General features: G+C 37.0%; 2 protein-coding genes and 1 non-coding gene across 9 annotated transcripts in view; 2 read left to right on the top strand and 1 right to left on the bottom strand.

Moving 5' to 3' along the window:
• LOC148680749 (uncharacterized) overlaps positions 1-3,857 on the bottom strand; it is a 28,074-nt gene extending 24,217 nt beyond the window's left edge. For 2 of the 6 annotated variants that reach the window (XM_088650091.1, XM_088650093.1), the window contains exons 1-2: positions 1,798-1,850; positions 1,567-1,715 (exon numbers count right to left, since the gene is read on the bottom strand). In XM_088650091.1, the coding sequence (XP_088506217.1) occupies positions 1,567-1,600 (34 nt within the window). In that variant the 5' untranslated portion in view covers positions 1,601-1,715; positions 1,798-1,850. Of the gene's footprint in view, positions 1-1,566; positions 1,851-2,192; positions 2,336-2,458; positions 2,523-2,737 lie in introns of those variants that run through there. The other 4 variants (XM_088650095.1, XM_088650097.1, XM_088650096.1 and 1 more) reach the window with 4 other exon arrangements.
• Positions 2,902-3,063, top strand: LOC148680750 (U1 spliceosomal RNA). The gene has a single exon (XR_015944433.1). It is a non-coding gene; the product is annotated as a U1 spliceosomal RNA (small nuclear RNA).
• A 9,465-nt stretch (positions 3,858-13,322) lies between the features above and the next one.
• LOC148680748 (uncharacterized) lies at positions 13,323-21,053 on the top strand. 2 transcript variants are annotated; one of them, XM_088650674.1, is made up of 4 exons: positions 13,323-13,382; positions 13,837-13,986; positions 19,075-19,929; positions 20,233-21,053. In XM_088650674.1, the coding sequence occupies exons 2-4, from the start codon at positions 13,902-13,904 to the stop codon at positions 20,253-20,255; spliced, it is 963 nt and encodes a 320-aa protein (XP_088506800.1). In that variant the 5' UTR covers positions 13,323-13,382; positions 13,837-13,901; the 3' UTR covers positions 20,256-21,053. The 2 variants fall into 2 exon arrangements, with proteins under 2 accessions (XP_088506800.1, XP_088506799.1); XM_088650673.1 differs by having other exon boundaries at positions 19,075-21,053.
• Positions 21,054-22,615: the final 1,562 nt, after the last annotated feature.

Genomic DNA, 22,615 nt, shown 5'->3' with positions numbered 1-22,615 from the left:
ATATATATATATATAGGTCAGAGCAAGAAAATGTTATGTTTTCTTCTGGAGAAAGTCTTATTTCTTTTATTTATATTTTAGTTTTGAATTAAAAAAAAAAAAACATTTTAAGGTCAATATTATCAGCCTCTTTAAGCAATTTTTTTCGACTGTCTACAGAACAAACCATCGATATACAATAACTTGCCTAATTACCCTAACCTGCCTAGTTAAGCCTCTAAATGTCACTTTAAGCTGTATAGAAGTGTCTTGAAGAATATCTAGTCAAATATTATTTACTCAGTTATTAGAAATGAGTTATTAAAACTATTGTGATTAGAAATGTGTTAAAAAATATTTCCGTTAGAAATTAAGGGATATATATATATATATATATATATATATATATATATATATATATATATATATATATATATATATATATATATATATATATATATATATATATATATATAATCCCTTAATTTCTGTTTAACGGAAATATTTTTATATACAATATATATATAATGACAAAATCTGTTTTGTGTCGTGCATTAGTTTGCTTAAAAATGGTTATCTCTGAGAAAGTATTGTTATTTTATATTATTGATGTGTTATTAGTTCATAGGAGATTGCAAATTGTTGAATGCCATTTATAAAAAAAATTGTACTACAGACTTTAATAAGATTTTATCAGACAATTATTTTAATTTGTATGATTTTATTTACTACTGTAAATATTGTTTGCTTGGTATTTATTTTGTGTTTGTGTTCTCTTTTATTATTGTAACTCCCTGAAGAAAGTCTTTTGGATACTGAACACATGACTGGAATTATCTTGTATTTTAAAATTATAGTCTTGGAAACATGCATTTTCTTTAACACTATTTAAGAAATTATAAGCATTATAACATGTGCTTACACACGTTATTTGTGTTTTTACTATAGTAAACTATAGTCACCCTTAGTGTACATGTTTTGAAGTACTTGTAAATATTCCTATGGTCTTAATATAAATGCTGCAATGAACTTTTGTATTTAAAATCTTTATTGCACAGTAGCTTAGCCATGGTTATAGTACAACTTGTTGGTTTTGTTTTAAACGTGGTGGTTATGTGTGATAAAAGTATGTTAATCTATTTGTATGTTTGTGAAAATATTAATAAATCTTCAACTGTTATTGAGAGTGGTGTGTCGTGTTTATTATAAATAAGCAGCTGCTGCAGCTAGTGGTCCATAAGTATGAGCAAAACGCCTGAGAATAGCGCCTCCGCGGCGCGGCCGGTATTTCCGGTTGCGTCGTCCTAACATCGGCCGGACAGCGTTTCCGATCATTTGCCGACGTCGCGGCGACATTTTGCCAATTAGCAAACGCTCCCTGAGCGACATCGCACCGATGGAATTTTGAAAATCGGCACGACGTCGGCCCAACGTATGTGTGCTGTCTGGGTACACGAGATGCCAGTCATCCCTCCGGCAAAGCCAGGCGTCCGTATTAATAATTAACTAGAAAATATAACAGAAATCAGTTTCTACTCCTAGTAGTTTGACATGCACAGAACGTACGAGCGGTAGCGCCCTACTTACCGATTGGGAAGACAGCAGTCACGGGAACGCGCATAAGTGTCAACAGAATCACGAGGGAGAGTTCAGCTCTAGGAAACGCGACTTCTCAAAGCTCCCAACGCCCCACAGTAGCCACTCTATGGTGCAACAGCAACCGAACAGACACCAGCCTTCCAGAGCAAGAAAAACTGAATCAAACCCAACACAAATTGAAACGAAAGCGAAAATAAGGCTTAAACAGCCACTACATACCAAACGCACGGCAGTGACACACCCACCACAGGGAGTCAGCTGGACGATGACGCAACTTCCACTATTCTCCGACAGGCTTTTATACACCTCTTAACAACCCACAGTTAATAATGGGCGTACACCAAGGCTTAATGCAAAACATCTGCTACATTAAGATGTTCTTCACTTCTCATAGTTACAACTAATGATAACAATCGCCATGGTAACATATATTGCTACATATAAAGGGATATTTATTTATCAGCATGTTTGTTTCTATATTATAATGAAACATCTGTGTATTCTGAGCTATCAAACCGACGCGATCGTCGAAAATAATACAAAAGCTAAACTTTTTCAGGTTTTGTGCAGCCAAATATGCATTTAAATAATATCACAGTATAAAAACAGCTTACCACACGAAATATCTTGGAAAGGTGAACTTTCTGACGGCAAAGCGTCACCAGCACAGACCAAACACTGCACAAAGAGTGAGAGATTTCAAACGTGATGTGATCTTAGCAATATAAAAATAGCTTACCACACAAAATCTCTGTAATGGGTGAACGTCTGACGGCGCAGCGTCACACACACAGACAAAATACTGCACACACAGTAAAATATATCAAACGTGATGTGAGCAAAACATACTGTTTATCAGAACAGGATAAAAATAACCTACCACTATAAATCACTACAACAGGTGTACTTTATGACGGCGCAGCCTCACGAACACAGATAGAATGCTGCACAAAGAGTGAAATATTTCAAACGTGATGTGACCAAAACATACTGTGCATCAATATAACAGTATAAAAATAACTTATCACACAAAATCTCTATGACAGGTGTACTTTTTGAAGGCGCAGCCTCACGAATACTGCACAAAGAGTGAGATATTTCAAACGTGCCTTGACCAAAACATACTGTGCATCAATATAACAGTATAAAAATAACTTACCACACGAAATCACTTCAGCATATGAATTTATCTCGACAGCAGATGAACTCTCTGACCCGATAAATTGTGAGCGTCCAGAGCGAGAGAAACTTTAGAAAATCCTCAGCGCTGATTGGCCGTGATTTGAAACTTTAGACAATGCAGCCCTCCGATTGGCCCAGGGTCTAATTAAACTGTAGACAATCGCGGCTTTTCATTGGACAAGAGTCTACAGTCTACAGTTTACATTGCACGTTCAGTGGGCAGATGTCTGCGAATTCCCCAAATGTGGGAATCTCGACTGCATAATTTCTGGTAGTGGGGGACTGCGTTCGCGCTCTCCCCTGAGCACAGCGGTTCAAGACAGAGTTCAGGCGGTAGCGCCGGACCCGGCTGGAGCGTCGCTTCCCTCTCTTCCTCGTCCTTTGCCAAGCCTCTTTTGCTTCAGTAGAGCTGCGCGCGCCTGTGGGAGGCCTGCCCACCCGTCGCTAGAAGAGTCTGTTCAGACGCCGAAAAACTACTCGAAAGGTCCCCCCTCAAAGCGGTTTGACCAGGTGAAGGAACACGCAAAGAGAGCCCCCGGTGGCTTTTGTCCGCCAAGCGAGTGTGCCCTGTGGAACGTCAGGATTTTATTTGCCGGCCTGCCGCTGTTACTGACGGAACGAATGCAGACCGTGTGAAAGGTCATCATTTTATCTGCCATTAAGTAAGCGAACGCTTCCGCTCGGATCAGAGGTAACTTTGTTTCAAGAACTGCAATCTTTTGCAGACGTCTGTGGCGTTTTGGGCAGAGGGACGGTTCTAAACCAATCTGAACCAGAGGCAATTTCGCAGCCAGCCGTCGGTGGTTTCCCGTCTCGGGAATGTAAGGTGCCTGCAGCGGGAGGTTGTTCCGTTAGCGCTTCCGCTTTCGTCAGTGAAGCTCTTTTGCGGAACGTTTGTAGATCCCGTCGTGTTCTTCAAGCTATGTCGTTTGAGCACTGTGCTGATAGGCTGACGTAAGAAAACAGGACACGAAATATACAAGGCGAGAGTGCAAAGCACGGAGCTCTAGGCAAAGGCGGTCCGAACCGCAGCAAAGCCGGAGGTCGACATGTCCAAATAGACCAAATCAGAAACTAAGCAGAGAAAAGCGGCATCTGTAGAGAAAGAAAACAGATGGAGGAAAAGAAAGAAAGAACAGGAGGATCCCCTCCCCCCATAGAGGGTCTGTTATCCCCAGATCGAGGGCGTCCAGTGGAATCCATGTGTTGGCAGCCCCAACTGATGACCAAACACGAAGCAAGCATCTGGAGGAAGCTCAAACCCTTCATGCGTTGCCACAGTTACTAGCGAGTGGTTTGCAAGCACAGGCACGTCTGCTGCAAGTACAGCGCCGTCAGGAGACAGGGGTTGCTGGCCCATTGAGAAGGGTAATCCTGCACAACTGGAGTGGCTGCACTCTCAGGACCGCATTTTTAGGACCGCATCTTTAGGACCCTAGTTTTTTGTGACAGCGTTACCTGTCGGATTGGATCATGGATGCGCTAATGGACGACACGGATGACAAGGAAAGTGTAAGTACCGATTTTTCTATTAAGTTTTATTTTAAACTGTTAAAGTATGTGTTTATTTTGTAATGCTGCTGTTTTATACTGTGAGTTTATGCAGAAATGCCAGATTAGCCTGCATGATTTACCCCACTTTTAAGGGTCTGGGACAAAAATGTTACGTGACGATTTTTTTTCCAGAAGAAGAATAAAATATTATAATAATAAATATGGATAATTTTACACAGCCAGAGTGAGAGCTGCTATAACTGTTAATAATTTTCTAGAGTTCGTTTTCTAGTTTGATTATACGTCGTTCGTAACTCGTGACCATGGTTTAATGAAACATTGTTGATTTAATGGCTTGTTGACTTAACGGCTAATGTGCTTAGTGACATGCATTAAACTGAGATGGTAAAAGCACGTTTGATGTAAGAGTTTTAGATTTATCTATATTTTACTGAATTCGTGTTATTCGTTGTATTACATTAGCACATTAAAAATTGTGCTGACTGCCTGTTTGCCCCACAATACTGTATGTGTTATTAGCCTGATGTTTTGTCATCGTTTTACAGTGATGAATGAGATTCTGAAAGTTAGGCTTATTCTGCAGGTCTTAACCATATAGAGTCTCATATCTTTAATTTATATCAGGTATGTTTTACCTGGCGAAAAAGAAGTGATGGCCAATATGATTGGATTGCTTAGGCTCATTGTAGGAGGAAAAGAAAACAAACTACAGGAATATTTTCATTGAGGTTATCTCAAACTGTTGAGTAACACTTTATAACATCTGCATACTATAAATAAATAATTATTAAGCATTTAATAACTAGTTAATTTATTAATATTTTATTTGTTTAGCATTAACTCTACATTTAATAGACATTGATAAGCAGTTTATAAATACAGTTACAAATGCTAGCTGTGTTCTTGAGTTTATAGCATATCTATGATGAAGTGCAGATTATCTGTGGTGTTCATTTTCCAGAGGAATGTCTGGCCAAATAAGTATATAAACTGCATGCTGGGTGCTACTCATTTATGAATCCATGTAAAATGATTTGCTGTTCTGTGGTGGTATTTTAGTTCATATTTAATGATTTTTTTTTCAAAGGCCATCGTACATCCTCTGGGTGTCTTGAGGAGCTGGTCTTTGGATGATGCTGAGCAGGTCTTTCTTTCTGGTAAAGATTATCATTACAGGTCAGAATATGGTTAATTTTGCACAATGCTCAAAGAGCCTTTTTGTTACTGGTATATATGTTAACTCAACAGTGGATTTGCTTTTTTTAGTGTTTGGACTTTCAGCAGTGAATACTAAACCACACTGAACTGAACTGAATTTAATAAATGTTAAGCTGCTTTGACACAATCTACATTGTAAAAGTGCTTTAGAAATAAAGATAAAATTAATTGAAATTGAATTGAATATTCAACACATTTCCATTTTTCTCAGAAAACATATTTATAAAGGTGCTGTTGACTTGAAATTTTCACCAGATGTTGATAACAATTTGTAAAGTAATTAGATTTGTTTTCTATTCATATATATTTTGTTCTTCGGTTTTCAGGTCAATAGCACCTTTAGAAATATGTTTTCTGAGAAAAATGGGAACTTGTTGAATACTTATTTACCCCAGTGTGTATGTATATATATATATGTATGTATGTGTGTGTGTGTGTGTGTGTGTGTGTGTGTGTGTGTGTGTGTGTGTATTTATATGTATGTATTTATGTATGTATATATGTATGTATATGTGTGTATATATATATATATACTTGAACTTTCTTCTTCACTCTCATTCACAGGAGCTAAAGTCTACAGCCAGTCTGAATGCAGCAACTGAATAAACAGTGGAGTCATTTTTGTGGTTGAATTGCATTAATAAAAATAAAAGTGTGGATATTTATATTTATATATATATTTATATACATTCTTGAATCTTCCTTGCGTCTTGTCTCTCTAAAACCTTTACAACCTGGTTTTAAATTAGTAACTGCAAATGCTGATCCCATTTGATTTCAATTTATTTTCCTTAATACTGAGCTAATTAGTTCAATGTAATGGGGTTCATCAAAATACAGTATTTTTCAAGGAATTTAAGACTTTTAAGGCACTCAACTCTATTTATTAATTTATATTTTAGGTGTAAATTCATTTGTTTCATTTTAAAATTGTTACTTAAAGCAGGCGTTTTACACTTTAACCTCTGTAATAAAAGTGCCTGAAAGTTTCCGCTATATAATCCAATTCGGTAGGTGGCGCAGTTACAAAACGGGTCCTAGAAATGCAGTTTCACTATGTCATCCAATCCGGTAGGTGGCGCTTTCGCAAAAAACTAGGGTCCTAAAAATGCGGTCCTAAACATGCGGTCCTGAGAGTGCAGCTACTCCAGTTGTGCAGGATCATACTATTGGGCCCATTCCCCATGCTCGGTGGCTGGGCATCACCGCCCTGGAGTACGGCCGATAGAAAACGGCGGCCGCCATTTGCGCAGCCCGGCAACTCATACTTACCTGGCAGGGGAGATACCATGATCAAGAAGGTGGTTCACCCAGGGCGAGGCTTGGCCATTGCACTCCAAGTACACCCGTCTGCAGCCCGCAGATCGGGGCGGGGCTGAATATGGGGCGGAGCTGAATATGCAGCCCCGCCCATAAATGGGCGAGACTGAACATGTCACTCCGCCTACAAGTCTTTCATTGGTTCATGGAAACAGACGTTGATGTAATGTATGCTTTCGATTCCGGTTTTCATCTCTGCATGGTAAGTACACATCTTCTGTCATGTAAATGGTCAAATTATAGTGCAGTACACCTCACGTATTATTTGTCATTTATTTAATTAAAGGCCTTTAAGGAGATATGAAGTTTTAAAGCCTAAAAAAAAAAGTTTTCTGTGTTAGGGTTGGCGTTTTCCAGGTTGATCGTACAGTTGGTGGTTTTATTCACTTAGAAGAATAATGTAAACTTTAAAGAGTTTTGAGCAAAACAGTCCATCACATGAAGTTTATTAATATCAAAGATAACAAAATATATTTTTCTTTGTGGCATGTTCTCTAATTTATATACTCTGGTAATGTTAATGCTAAATATGTACAATATAAAACTTGATTCTTAACTTACTGATCTACACTACATTCTGTTTGCAGATCATTGGCATTGATATATAGTCATCACTATGATTCCTGTGGAGTATATTCTCTGTTTTATTTTACCTCAGTTTTTTCTCTCTTTTGTTTTAATAGATTTGTGCATTTAATAATTTTTAATATATTTATTTACACTTCATGTTCTCTTTTTTTTTTTTGTTTACTTTATAACCCATGCATGAAACTTATGCAAAGGGGAATGTGAGGAGGGGGCATGCCTAGTATAAACAAATTTAATTCTTTGAGTTTAACTTTAATATACTGTATGTTAAGCAACATGTTGATGATTTTGTACAGATGCCGCCTGAGATCCTGTAGTGTATCCTACTGAGAGTTGTCACACAGGATGGTGATGGGACATTTCTGCAACTCTCACTGACATCCAGGACCTTCTGAGCCATTGTCATTCATTCATTCATTCATTCATTCATTCATTTTCTTGTCGGTTTTGTCCCTTTATTAATCCGGAGTCACAACAGCGGAATGGACCGCCAACTTATCCAGCAGGTTTTTACGCAGCGGATGCCCTTCCAGCCGCAACCCATCTCTGGGGAACATCCACACACACTCATACACTACAGACAATTTAGCCTACCCAATTCACCTTTACCGCATGTCTTTGGACTGTGGGGGAAACCGGAGCACCCGCAGGAAACCCAGGCGAAGGCAGGGAGAACATGCAAACTCCACACAGAAACGCCAACTGAGCCGAGGTTCGAATCAGCGACCCAGCGAGGCTCTTGCTGTGAGGTGGCAGCACTACATACTGTGCCACTGCCTCGCCGAGCCATTGTCAGTAATCCAAAATTCAAGAAGCAGGCTGTGTGTGTGTGTGTGTGTGTGTGTGTGTGTGTACACATGATAAAGAGTACAGAATATGCCAAGCACTTTTTACTGCAGATTGTTACTAATGCTGTAGTGGAATTTCCCTGTAAAAAATATATAATTGTTTTTATGTTTATTAAAGATAATAATCACAAAGTGCTGTATCTTAAATTATTATTATTATTTTCTATAAATTGTCAGTCTTCCTTTTGTACGTGTGCATGTGCATACACAGATGTTCTGTAGGTGAGACATCTGACATCTAAAAAACACAGATCTGCCAGATTTTTACTTGAACCGAGAAAGAGGGACTTTCAACTGACTGTATTGCTTTGTGTTGGTGTTTTACTGAAGATGAAGTTGGTATTTATTTCTCAGGATTTGTCAAATAAAAAAAATCAGAAGTTTACACGAGTGCTGCACTTATTAATGTCAAATTTATTTTCATTAATTTGTGTCCTGATAGATAAGTAATAAAATAAACTGGCCGTTTGTGCCACACTATTAATATAATATTAAGTGTATTTAATATTCTAATTAAATGAAATAGAATAACAATGTTGTATGTGACTCTTAATAACCAAACAAAATCATTATAAAAAATATTTTCTACAGTGCAGAAATGGACACAGAAGGGTTGTTAGAAAGTGGTATTAAAGTATTTACCCTGCATTTACAAATAATACAAAAATAAAAACAAGAAGACTGCATTTTTATTCAGTAATATTAGATTATGAAATTATTTGTAACTCATTAATTAAATTGTAGAACAGATATTAAAACCACACAGTAGGTGGCAGCAGAGCACTGTCTTCATTCAAATGGAGTAACTGAACAAAACTTTAATGGATTAGTAAATAATAAATAATGAAATTGATTGCATTCATAGATGACACACCATGTAATATGAAAAAAATTAATATAAAATTTTACTCATGCTGGAACATTTACATATAACAGATCATATACATGTATATTCATAGCAGCATCAAAGTAAAAATAAATCCATTATATGATGAAATAATCTGATTTAATAAGTAAAAAGGTTACAAACGTATACTTCCCTTAATAAATAATAGCTTATTCCTGCTCTTAATAAAACTCAAAGCAGTGCAGTATTGAAAGAAAAACAATTGGACACATGCCCGATATTTTTAATAGCCTTAAATCAAAGTATAATTTTAATATTTTCAATTGTAAATTTTCCAGAGAACTCTTCCATTCAAAGGGAAAAAATTAAACTGAACTAAAAACACTGCATTTTTATTTATTTATTTATTTTTTCTCTCTCCATCTTTATTTGTTGTAAATATGCAATATGCATTTGCATTTTGAAGCAAAATAATAAACCATTAAAATATCAGAACTAAAATCACTGCATTTCTGAAGTGACACCATTGTGAAAAGAGTCTTTTGAGTCTTTTGTAATATTTTTTAGCAGGAAAAATACCATTATGAAATTCACATAACTGTTAACATAATTAACATATAAAACGCTCAGCAAGAATGTCCACTTTTGTGCATTTCTGTGTTTATTAACAATAAAAACAATATTTAAGAAATTGTACATGCATTTCCTGTTTACTGACACCACGTAGTGGGCATTCACGCTATTACGTTTCCACTAACCAATGAAATTACAGATGGGCGTGGCTGAATGTGCAGCCCCGCCCCACATTCATCCCCGCCCAGATCTGCGAGCTGCAGACAGGGGCTTCTCGATTTTTAGTCCCAGTCCACCCCTGAAGAAAGGAAAAATAAAACAGCAAAACGGTTTTTGTGTCACCATTGTGGAGGATAGTAGTGTCTGTGTTCAAGTACAAGATGAACTGAAAGTATTTGATGTTATGCTGCATCTTCTTTTGTTTAAAGGTAACTGTGTAGTTACTAATGCAGTCAAAATCTGGTCGCTAACTGCAATCACACATGAACATATTAATACATCTAATGACTTTACACTTTTGTGCACTAAGCTATGATTTTGTAAACTAAACATTGTATCAGTTCATGAAATATGGTTATTTTTCGTAAATGTATACAGAAAAATTCTGGTAACCACAGCTGCTGGTATTTTTTCGTAAATTAAACAGCTATTTTACACTATAAGAGTTTGCCAATTAACACTCTCTCAGTGTTGATAATTTTATTTTTAAAACTTTTATAGTGGTTCCCATATAAAATCTGAGGGAGTGTTAATTATAACTCTTAGGTAGTTAAATCTACTCTCTAAAATTTGCAGTGTATAAGTTATTGGTTATAGTAAGACTGGACCAGGGGTGCTCAACCCTGTTCCTGGAGATCGACCTTCCTAAAGAGATCAGCTCAAACCCTGATCAAACACACCTGAATCAGTTAATTAGGACCTGAACAGCACTTGATAATTACAGGCAGGTGTGTTTGATAGGGGTTGCAACTGAAATCTGCAGGAAGGTCTATCTCCAGGAACAGGGTTGGTCACCCCTGGACTGGACTATATGGCTTTTTTTATTTCCATAAAAAACTTTTCTTTTTGTCCTATTGTAAACAACTCAACAAACATCATCTTTTCTTATTGTTAACATACTTGACTTTATTTCTGTCAGATGTTTACTAAAATGCACAACATATTACTTTGTTTAATGCCAACATTATTGTGAACAGTGTTTGCTTTACAAGGGAACTTTGGTTCACTATGGTTACTTCTAATGTTAAAGGGAAGTGTATTTATTTTGAACTTTTGAACAAAACTGACTGGAATTACCTGTGCATTCAGTTCATACATTTTATAATATTATATATAAATAATATACTATAATGCATATTAAATTAGGGAGTCGCAGTGGTGCACTAGGTAGTGCTGTTGCCTCACAGCAAGAAAGCCGCTGGGTCGAGCCTCGGCTGGGTCAGTTGGCATTTCTGTGTGGAGTGTGCATGTTCTCCCTGCGTTCACGTGGGTTTTCTTCGGGTGTTCCCGTTTCCCCCACAAGTCCAAAAACATGCGGTACAGGTGAATTGGGTAGGCTAAACAATTGTCCATAGTGTATATGTGTAAATAAGTGTGTATGAATGGTTTCCAGTGATGGGTTCAGCTGGAAGGGCATCCACTGCGTAAAACATATCCTGGATAAGTTGGCAGTTCATTCCGCTGTGGTGGCCCCTGATTGATTAAAGGAATGAATAAAATATTAAATTAATTTCTTATATTGGACACATTCCAGTCAATCAGAATCAATAATTTCAACAGACCATGGAATTTATTATTTAATGCAAGAAACAGAAATTCCATATTTTTGTCATTATTATGATTATACAACTTTGATGTTCTTGATCTTAGAATTCACCGTTTGCTGTTGAAGCAGCTCTAAAAATGTTTAAACTATTTTCTTGTTCAATTTTTGATCACTATTTTTAGGTGAGAATTGGCCCCAATAATTCAATCACAGGTGAACAGTTTTCCCATTGAATTGGACTGACCCCAAAAAGGCCACAAAAGATCTACTAGTAGCCGTGTTTGGAAGCAACACCCTTGGTACACACTGCTACAATGGCAAATGTTCAAAGGCCTTCAGAGACAAAGCAGTTAAGCCACGGCTGGACTCCAAAAAGTCTGTGACATCATCGGTAAGTTTTTTTCCTAAAAAAATATTTTGGAAATACTGTCATATTTTAAGATATTAAAAATTGTATTATTACACTCAGGATTTTGCTATCTACTTTAAAAACTTTGTCAGGGCTTGAGATTTAGCGTTAAAATAAATTTGTCAATTATTTATCAGAGTATTATTCACTTGGCAGATAGAAAAAAATTTATAAGATATTTCAAATAAAATAAGTAAATAAATGGTATTAATTAAGTATTAATTATGGTCAGACATTTATAAATTTTTAAATATTTAAATATGTGTGTTATGTGGAGTCAGGTTTAATTTTTGCTTTGCTAGTTATTAGTTTTGTTAAACAGTTTAGATTCATCTCTTAAATCAAATATAAAGTAAACATTTTTAAATGTACATTTTTAAATAAGCCGTGGCTGGTTTGGGTACTGCTGAGTGCTGTGGCTGGGGGGTGTTTTGCTGTCAGATGGAGGTGTGTCTAAATATGTTTCGTTTTCTTTTCTCTGACAGGTTACATCAAAAATAAATATAATGTTGAAGCCAGCCAAATAAGGAAGGCCATCTCCCAAAAATGCACTGATGAGTGCAAAATGACAAAAAAGACACCACAATTTTGTGTATTTTTTTTAGAACTTTGTGTGTGAATATTTTTTTATCTGTAAATATAAAAGAAAAGTGAATTAAAAATGAACAATGTTGAAACAACAGGACATCATTTTGTTGCCCAATCAATATTATCAAAGGTTTGCACAATTATTAAGGTGTCAAGTTGAGTTTTCAAAAGACAGTCACAGATACAAAAGAAAAGTCTACATTTAGGATTCCATAAAAATTTAATTAAAATCCTATATACTTGTCCTTTAAGTTGTATTAGAAAATCGAATGGATTCCTTTAGGTTTTAAGGTTCCAAAAATATATAGAAATTCTACATGGAATCCTATGCAGAAATCCTATTGGAATTTCTATCATGTTTTGGAAACTTTCGTAAAGAATTCCAATAGGATTTCTGTACAGGATTCCTTTAAGAATTTCAGTGAAATCTACTTGGAATCTACTTGGAATCTAATACAGAAATCCTATTGGAATCCTTTAGGAAAGGTTCCAAACTATGATATAAATTCTAATTGGAATCCTATAAAAGAAATCCTACTGGAATCCTTAAGGATTTTTTGACAAGGGTTTGAGGTTTGTTTCCTGTTTTTCTGCTTGTAGATTGTTTGTAAAAAGTGCAGGAGCTTGACCAACATTCATTTCTTAAAAATCTTGAAAATGTTGATGTCTCAAAGGCACTTTATGGTGTTAATGACCCTAAAAACGTTTTTCAAAGTTGTCCTAAAAGTGTTAGATTAAAGGTTTTTATTAACTTCAAATACTGAATATCTGTGTCTGTGTGTGAGAGAGAGCGCAAGTGTGAAGTAGAAACCGAGGGAGAAAAATAGCAGGAAGTCATGACTGCAACAGTGAGTGGCAAAAAAGCTAAACAAAAGAAAAGACTTTTATTTTGGCGTGACGTATGACGTCATAAGGCTGCGCCACCCTTGCGCTGGATTCAACTGGACAAAGGTTTGTGTTTTAAAACTTTTACATAAATATAAACCGATTGATTAAAGTTTTAGGTTTTCATCCTATGCATACACCTGCTGTTGATGTTATTATTTGACCCTTTATACAACAAAGTACTATTTTACTCACAGTAATGAGGGCTATTGTTTTAATAAGTTAACAGAGATGTGTGTAATACGTCTTTTAATGAGTCTTTTAATGAATATTTAATTTATTAAATAGCATAATATTATTTCATTCTAAGTATACACCACTATAATAAATGGAGTACTAGTTTTAATCAGCTCATTGGTGGCTATTGTTTCTTGCTCAGACTTGCCTGATTTCTTTTTGTTAATGACTCTCTTATTAAGAAACTGTTGAAGCAAGTGTTTAAGAGAAGTTATTTTGTTTCTGTTCATTGTTTTATTTATTTTAAACAAGACATTTTTATTGTTTTGTTCATTTTAAACAGGATAAAGTGTCCAAACGCAGAGAAAAACTCCTGCTGAAGCGACTGATCTCCACACTGTTATAAAGATGGCGTTTATTAAAGAGGAGAGTGAAGATGTGAAGATTGAAGAAACTTTCACAGTCAAACAGGAAGATCTGCAGGAACAAACAGGTTGGTTTTCATTCTTAAAGACCAACTCAGTCATTTAATCCTCATTCAGATATATTTTAATAATAAGAATACTAAATTAAATCCATCTTGCAGCCCTGAGTGTGATGCCTAGTTCTCCTAAATGCACATAAGCACTTATTGAAAGACAGGAATGAGTTTCTTTCTTGTTACTTGTTCTCATGTCTTTTGTCATTCTTTTTTATGTATTATTAAGCCGTAGTCACACTATGTACAGTTGCCTCGAACCGGGCCAAAGCACGCTTGTCCCCCCTCCCATTTCCCCCGACAATCGGGCCTGGGCACGCTTACGTCAACGATGCTGCGCTGTTCAGTGAGCATTCTTGCTCAGCACAGTGGAGATTTCTTTAGTTATATCGTGCCAGTCGTGGGATCTTTAGGGATGCGGTGACATGCAGTCAGATATTTTGCCGAACAGATCCACCACTTTTGGCGCTCATAAAAAATCATAAAGTACTCGTGCTGCAAGAATGAGGAGGTTTGCTGAAGGTGCGCAGCTGTCTTGCAGTGAGGGGTTTGTTAATTTAATAAACTACAACAGTTTGCGTTCATTCAACAGTAAGATTGATTAATAAATATATATGAAACAGTCACATAAAAGTCACGTCAAGCTTTCAGTTTCAGGCTTTGGTGCGTTTTGCACTCACACTACAAGCGTACCGCGCCAAAGCCCAAGTGAACCGCGCTCTTAAAGTTATTGCTTTTCTCGTTCTCCTAATGTTTGTTGCATCCTTGAGCACTGGCGCTATATAACATAAGTAAAAACATTCATTCCTTTTCTTTTCGGCTTTGTCTCTTTATTAATCCGGGGTCGCCACAGTGGAATGGACTGCAACCTTATCCAGCACATGTTTTACGCAGTGAATGCCCTTCCAGTCGCAACCCATCTCTGGGGAAACATCCATACACACTCATACACTACAAACAATTTAGCCTACCCAATTGACCTGTACCACATGTCTTTGGACTGTGCGAGAAACCCACGCGAATGCAGGGAGAACATGCAAACTCCACAGAGAAATGCCAATTGACCCAGCCAAGTTCCCCCGAGACACCAACAACAGGCGCTACATCACAATCACACCCCCACAAGAGCAAGCTCCTGATTGGTTAATGCAGTGTGAATGTCCGCTAAAGTTCATATTTTTGAACTCTAGCATTTCACGTGAAACGCACAAAACGCTCAATTCGCACCGCGTCATTCATGTGTATCGTGCCATTCACACCGCACCATTCGCGTCAAAAGAAAAAAAAATGCTAATTATTTCAGGCCAGCAGATTTGTCAGAATTGAAAACGAAAAATAATACTGATTATAATAGTACAGGGAGAAAACTTAACAAGAGAAACAAAATGAGAATTTGGGCAAAGAAAACAAAAACTTTTGCTTCTTAATCACGGAGCGGAGGGATCAAGGGAAATAGCGAATGTGGAGGTGTGGATTGGAAGGTTGAGGGCGTCATTGAACCGGGCTGGTGAGTTGGCAGCTGACTCCATGCCAGCGAGATAAATTGGTAAGTTGATTTTGTTCAGGACACACTGCACTGAAGTCTTTGCCAACATCACGAGCACTTCAGTAATAAGACAGCAGTCTTTGCCCTATTGCTTCAATACATACTTTTGCTTTTTGTTTCTCACAGCCAGTTGTTAAGTTCACAGTAAAATCTTCAGAGTAAAATTTACTCAGTTCAGATAACATTTGGTCCCTCTCTAAATTGAGCAAAATTTACTCAGCAGCAGAGTTAAAGTTAATGAGACAATGATGGGGTTAATTAAGTGATGATTGAGCACTGATGATGAACACCTGCTGTTAATAAGCAGAAACAGAAGAGAAACACAAAACTACATCTACCTTCAGTCACAGCCGTAGATTAAATAAACTGAAATAAAACATCAAATCTCTCAAAATCTCAGCAAAGGATCATTAGGTAACTCCACAAACAGCAGCTTTACTTATTAACAACCTGTTTGGCCTTATTTCTGGCACACTCTATAAAATTCCATATAGTGATAATATTAAGAATTAACTTTTTAAGTTAATAACTTAATACTGTTAATAAGCAGAAACAGAAGAGAAGCAGCAGCAGCTTCGCTCATTGGTTATCTGATTGACTTTCTTTCTGTCAGATGTTCACAAAAGTCCATATAAGTTTTATTGAGAATTAACCGTTTTAGTTATTTACATATTACAAAAAAAAACATGTTTTTTTTTCGCCTAATGTCACCATCATGGAGAAAAGTGGTTGATTTACTTGGACTCGATTTCTAATATTAATTTTCTTTACTTGCAATGACAAGTGTAAAGAGAGCTCATGAGATCAAGTTGATTGATCCTGTGTGGATTCTTACTCGTGATAAGAGCAACTGTACAAGAAATTATGATTAGATGATGGTATATTATATAACAAACAAAATTCAGTGTTTTTTAAGAAAATGGATGTCAGCTGTGGCGTTATATTAAAATACATTGAGCATCTGAATCACTTTAGAGACACAGACATCAATAATCAGCGTATCTATCTCAACAGTGGTTAGTTTTTTTTTTTTTTTTTTTTGGATGCAGTGCATGTTAAGACAATCATACGACATTCATCCATAGTTCCCAGCATGCACTGTAGGAAAAAAAAAAACACCATAGTTGAGAAGCATACGCTGATTCTTTATGTCTGTGGGTTTTAAGTGTTTCAGATGTTAAATCTGTTTTATGATCTGACAAAAGTATTGGTGAGCTACATTTTCTTAATACAGTGCTCCTTTTGTGATACATCATTGAAACTTAATAGGTCAAAACCAATTTTACTGATTTGACCAGTGACTAAACCACCACAAAGTCAATGATCTAGAGCACAATTGCTCTCTTTATACAACATTTGTCATAATACACATTTGGCAAACAAAGAGAAACTAACATTAGAAATTGAGTCAGAGTCCAAGTAAAGCAGCTACTGTTCTCCTCAATGGTGACAGCTTAAACACAAAAAGTGTTTTTTTGTTTTTTTTTTTTAATGTTGAAAAAAAAAGTTAATTCTTAATATTATCACTATATCCAATTTTATAGAGTATGGCAGAAATAAGGCCAAACATGTTGTTAATAAATAAAGCTGCCGTTTGTGGAGTTACTTAATGATCCTTTGCTGAGATTTTGAGAGATTTGATGTTTTATTTCAGTTTATTTAATCTACGGGTGTGACTGAAGGTAGATGTAGTTTTGTGTTTCTCTTCTGTTTCTGCTTATTAACAGCAGGTGTTCATCATCAGTGCTCAATCATCACTTAATTAACCCCATCATTGTCTCATTAACTTTAACTCTGCTGCTGAGTAAATTTTGCTCAACTTAGAGAGGGACCAAATGTTATCTGAACTGAGTAAATTTTACTCTGAAGATTTTACAGTGTTTACACTGCTCGTCTCGACCTGGTTTCTCTTCTCGTTTCCCTGCACTGCAAGAGTTCACTCAACCTCTTCAACTCTCCTCTTCTTCCTTTATACTCTCACCCATTTCCTTTTTGCCGTCTCATGGGTGGAGACCAATTAAAAAATGTAGACTGTCATCACAGAAAACACCAACAATCATAAATGCATGATTATATGCTGTCATGGCTTTGCAATAATTTTTTTTGTTATAAAAGAGGCCAATGGAGAAAAAACAGTCATGAATATAATGAAAAGGGAGTAAATTTAGCCAGATTGTATTGAGTTTTTTTTTTCAAAGCATTGTTCCAGAATATGTCAGAATAATATGTCCCCAAATATCAGTCCATTTGCTGAAACACAGAGAAAGTTTTATCTCTCAAAATCCCCCCAGAATAGATGAAAATGACCCAACAGCACACGAGGGGAAAGGTGCAAATTCCAGCCTTTATGCAGATGCTGTACAGGTATATATCATGTCTGCAAGGCGAATATTCTGCTGTTTGTTCAGTTGTTACCCCAGAACTTTTTTTCTGGTGTGTTTGCCAGTCAGCCACAGAATGAACTAGTGTTCCCTGTCTGCTTTACACATTTTTGAAAAACATTTTGTTGTAATTATGAATAAAAATGAATAAAAAGAGGCCATTTACAGCTTTCAAATCTGTGTCTTAGGGTGCTTTCACACCTACACTTTTGTTTTGGAACATATCTCGTTTGCCCAGTTAGCGCGGTTCGATTGGCATATGTGAACAGGGCAATCGCGCTCTGTTCCGCGCCAAAATAACCGCTCCGAGATCGCTTGAATGAGGTGGTCTCGGCTCGATTGAAACGAACCCTGGAGCGGTTCGATTGCAGTGAGAAAGCGATCTGATCCGAGCGCGGTTATATCACAGTGTTTTATGGATATGTATAAGGCTTACGGCTATATGAAGAGAGAATTATGAGTAGGGCGAGAAGTTTCGCGAGTCTCCGGATGCCGGCAAACGAGTGATGATCTCCTGGTAATCTTGCGTCTCCCTCCCGGTCCTCAAATAGGCTACGTCGCGCACCCTCACCCCTCCCCACCGCGTCTCCCCTCAGACACGTCACGCGCGCGCACCCTGTCAATCACCATCAAACCACCACCTCTCCTGACAGCTTAGCGGGACGCTGCAAAATAAACCCTGACACTCTGACCAATGTAAGGAGAGTTTACTCGCACGTGACTTGTTTTAGCTCTTTTGGTCCGATTAGAAACTTTGCAGTGTAAAAGCGAACCGCTCCAAGAGCAAAAAGCAACAATGTAACAATTGTAATCTCTGTTTTGGAACAACTGAATCGATTCACAGGTGTGAAAGCACCCATATCAATATGACCAAATGACTTGTGATCAATTATGTAAGAAACTCTGAAAACTGGACTGACACAGTTTCAATTTACTATAACTTCTGCTTTGATAAAATTTACATTGTTAAAGATACTAGATAAAGATAGATTGATTTGAATCTGCTTAAATGTGTACACGTTAATGGACCGAACAAAATATGATCTGATTTATTTTACATTTAATGTGCATCAAAATTACAGTGTGTGTAGCCAATGTTTTCAGTGTCTTTTCACTTTTCAGCTTTTGATGAGAGTTTTTAAGACTTAATGAAAACTAATTTTTTATTTATTTCAGACCTAATTGAAGAGAATGAGGGGTGTAAAGAGGAGGAACATCATCTTAAAATTGAGGAAAAAACTCATTTACAGACTGATGATATTTTGAAAAGGAGAGACAAGAATCATTTCATGTGCTCTCAGTGTGGAAAGAGTTTTGCAAGCAAAAGCAAACTTAATATTCACATGATGATCCACACTGGAGAGAAACCATTCACATGCACTCAGTGTGGTAAGAGTTTCAGCCAATCATCACACCTTAATCAACACATGAGGATCCACACTGGAGAGAAACCATTCACATGCACTCAGTGTGGGAAGAGTTTCAGCCAATCATCACACCTTAATCAACACATGAGGTTCCACTCTGGAGAGAAACCATTCACATGCACTCAGTGTGGGAAGAGTTTCAGCCTGTCATCTTCCCTTTATAACCACATGATGATCCACACTGGAGAGAAACCATTCACATGCTCTCAGTGTGGTAAGAGTTTCAGTTGCGCTTCGAACCTTAATCAACACATGAGGATCCACACTGGAGTGAAACCATTTACATGCACTCAGTGTGGGAAGAGTTTCAGCCAATCATCATCCCTTTATAACCACATGAGGATCCACACTGGAGAGAAACCATTCACATGCACTCAGTGTGGGAAGAGTTTCCGCTGCTCTTCAAACTTTTATAAACACATGAGGATCCACACGGGAGAGAAACCATTTACATGCACTCAGTGTGGGAAGAGTTTCAGCCAATTATCACACCTTAATCTACACATGAGGGTCCACACTAGAGAGAAATCATTCACTTGCACTCAGTGTGGGAAGAGTTTCATCCACTCATCATCCCTTAAACTACACATGATGATTCACACTGGTAAGAAATTGTTCATTTGCACTTAAGCCGCGGTCATATTGGACGTTTCTCCCCATAGACTTCCATTCATAGGCACACAAATGTGTCAGACCGGAAACGCAAGTTTGTGCATCACGTTTCGCAGTTCACTGCATTGCAAAGTTCAAGCTTGGTGAATTCTGACCTGCAAAATTGCATCACTTGACTGTGCGAGACCAATGGAAGATCAAAACATGACCTCTCTGGACAGAAATTTAAAATATGGACCAATCGCTCACCTTTTTAATATCTAATCATCTTTTTTAATTCCACCCCTTTTCGCAGTACCATACAACATACAACTCTAGTGTGACCGCAGCTTTGGTGTGGGATGAGTTTCAGCCGATCAGCAAACCTTAATGAACACATGAAGATCCACACTGGTGTGAACGAGTATATGTGCTTGAGTGAGAAGACTTTTAGGTAACACTTTCTTTTACAACCCGCAAAGTACCGCGTAAGTACAGTGAAATAACAGTGTACATTTCTGTACATATTGTATAAGTTTAATAAACGTATATGTAGGTATTAGGGAACAAACTGTAAAGCTTGAGTGTTAAGAGGGTAACAACCAGATATTAAACACGAAAATTACCACGCAAGTACAGTGAAATAACGGTGTAATTTTCTGTATGTACAGTTTAAGTATAAATAACATGTGTGGATATAAAGGAAACAAACTGTAATGCTTGGGCAATAAGGGAGTAACTACCAGATATTCAACACGAAAAGTACCCCGTAAGTATATTGAATTTACGGTGTACTTCTCTTTAAATTGCAAAGAAACAAACCATAATGTTTGGGTAAGAAGGGGGTAACAATAAGATATTCAACACGCAAAGAACCACGTAAGTATATTGAGTTTACGATGTACTTTTCTTCAAGTATTGTATACATATAAAGAATTTTGCAAGGGTGGTGACAACCTAATGCAACCTGCAAATGTACATGCACCTAAGTACATTAGTACTCTTATTCAGTCTTTGGTTTTATTTGGGGTGTTTAATGAATAAAAGGTTTACAACTTGTTAAATTATGAACCCCTATTGTATACTGTATGTATTTTAAATCTGCAATTCAATATAAAAATATATTTCCATACACTACTTACATTATGTATGTTTACTCGTCAATCTCACCATTTCCATCAATGTCTGGCAATGGGCCATCAATGGGCACTACTGTATTGCTTCTGGATGTAAAAATAATTTCTACAGTGTAAAAGCTAAGGGCAAATTAGTTATTTTCATAAACTGCCACATAAACGCAGAACAACACTGCTTCACTGGCTAGCGGCGATAAAAAAGGAAAAACCCTCCTATGGGCCCAGAGGCACAAGTATGCAGTGATCATTTTTTGGAGGAAAATTACACTGAGAAGATCTTTGAGTCAGAAAAATTAGTCAGTCGTTGCACCAACAGACTGAGACCTGAAGCTGCACCATCGTTGGTTTTTAATTTCTCAGGCTATAATGTGAGTTTAACGGACCTCTTAACTTTCTCTGTCAAAAGTGACACATCAGTCTGTTGAAGGGAAAGGGCGCTAAAACGTGCTAGCCAGGTAATGAAGAGACCAGTAAGTCCATAAAAACTGTATTTAACAATTGTACAAGTACCTTTCTCCCAATGAGACCACAGGTACTAACGTTAGCTTCAGATGGCTCTACTTATGAGTGACAACTTTCATAATTAATTGCCGTCTTTTAAAACAAATACGTGCGGAGCTGGCCTTGGACACGGCGTAATATTAGAAAGAGGGAGAAACCACACAAGCAGACCTCTTTTAGGTCGAGTACCGGACCTAGTTGAAACACTTGGAGGTGTGTCAAAAAGCAGTGGGGCGGCACTGGCCTCCTGTAACTAATCACTGGAATAAGAACAGAATTAAATGTGAGGTGAAATAAAGGGGAAAAAAGACGGGTTATTGTCTATAAGGAATGCAATTAGTGCTTTTGAACCACAAATGCTGGTCTTGCTCTAGATATGGGGTACACGACCACGACTTCATGCATTGCATTAATAGTCGTTATATATACTCAAAACAATTCTTTGCCCACATTTTACTACTATAAAGTCATACATCAGACTCCAGAATGTGTCCACCAGAGGAGTGCTCTTGACAATATAATCTCCGAGTCCTAGGTCATCAAAACAAATAGCCGCAACCCTTAAGTAGACGAACATTCTCGCCAAAAAAATCTCAAAAATAGGCTAGTGGTCCGGCTCAACAGTCCAGTCGAGTTTATTAACAAATTTGACATTCGCTCCAGCTGGCAGAGTGATTAAACCCCGATGAAGAGGCTGATCAGTGCTGATTAGGATATTGCATATTAGCCAATTAGATTCGATAACTAAAAAAAAAAAAAAAAAATATATATATATATATATATATATATATATATATATATATATATATATATATATATATATATATATATATAATTAGAAGGATAGTAGATTATTGGCCTATACCCCTTTGCCCACCACAAATGATGTCAGTAAACTTCATGTAATGGACTGTGTTGCTCCAAACTCTTAATCTAAGGCCCCGTTTACACTAGTGCGCTTTAGTTTTAAAACGGCTTTTTAGAATGAAAACGATCCGCGTCCACACTAGCGTTTCACCCAGCATTTCTGAACAGCTCTCTGTCTACATTAAAATGGTGAAA

Source organism: Danio rerio, chromosome 4 (assembly GCF_052040795.2).
Source record: "Danio rerio strain M-AB ecotype USA chromosome 4, GRCz13ab, whole genome shotgun sequence".
NCBI lineage: Eukaryota > Metazoa > Chordata > Actinopteri > Cypriniformes > Danionidae > Danio > Danio rerio.
This window is presented reverse-complemented; position numbering and strand designations above follow the sequence as displayed.

Bases quoted from the DNA above. Each gene is read 5' to 3' on its own strand.
- LOC148680748 (XM_088650673.1), top strand. From the start codon at position 13,902: ATGGCGTTTATTAAAGAGGAGAGTGAAGATGTGAAGATTGAAGAAACT. The intron at 13,987-19,074 runs GTTGGTTTTCAT...TATTTATTTCAG, and splicing joins AGATCTGCAGGAACAAACAG to ACCTAATTGAAGAGAATGAG.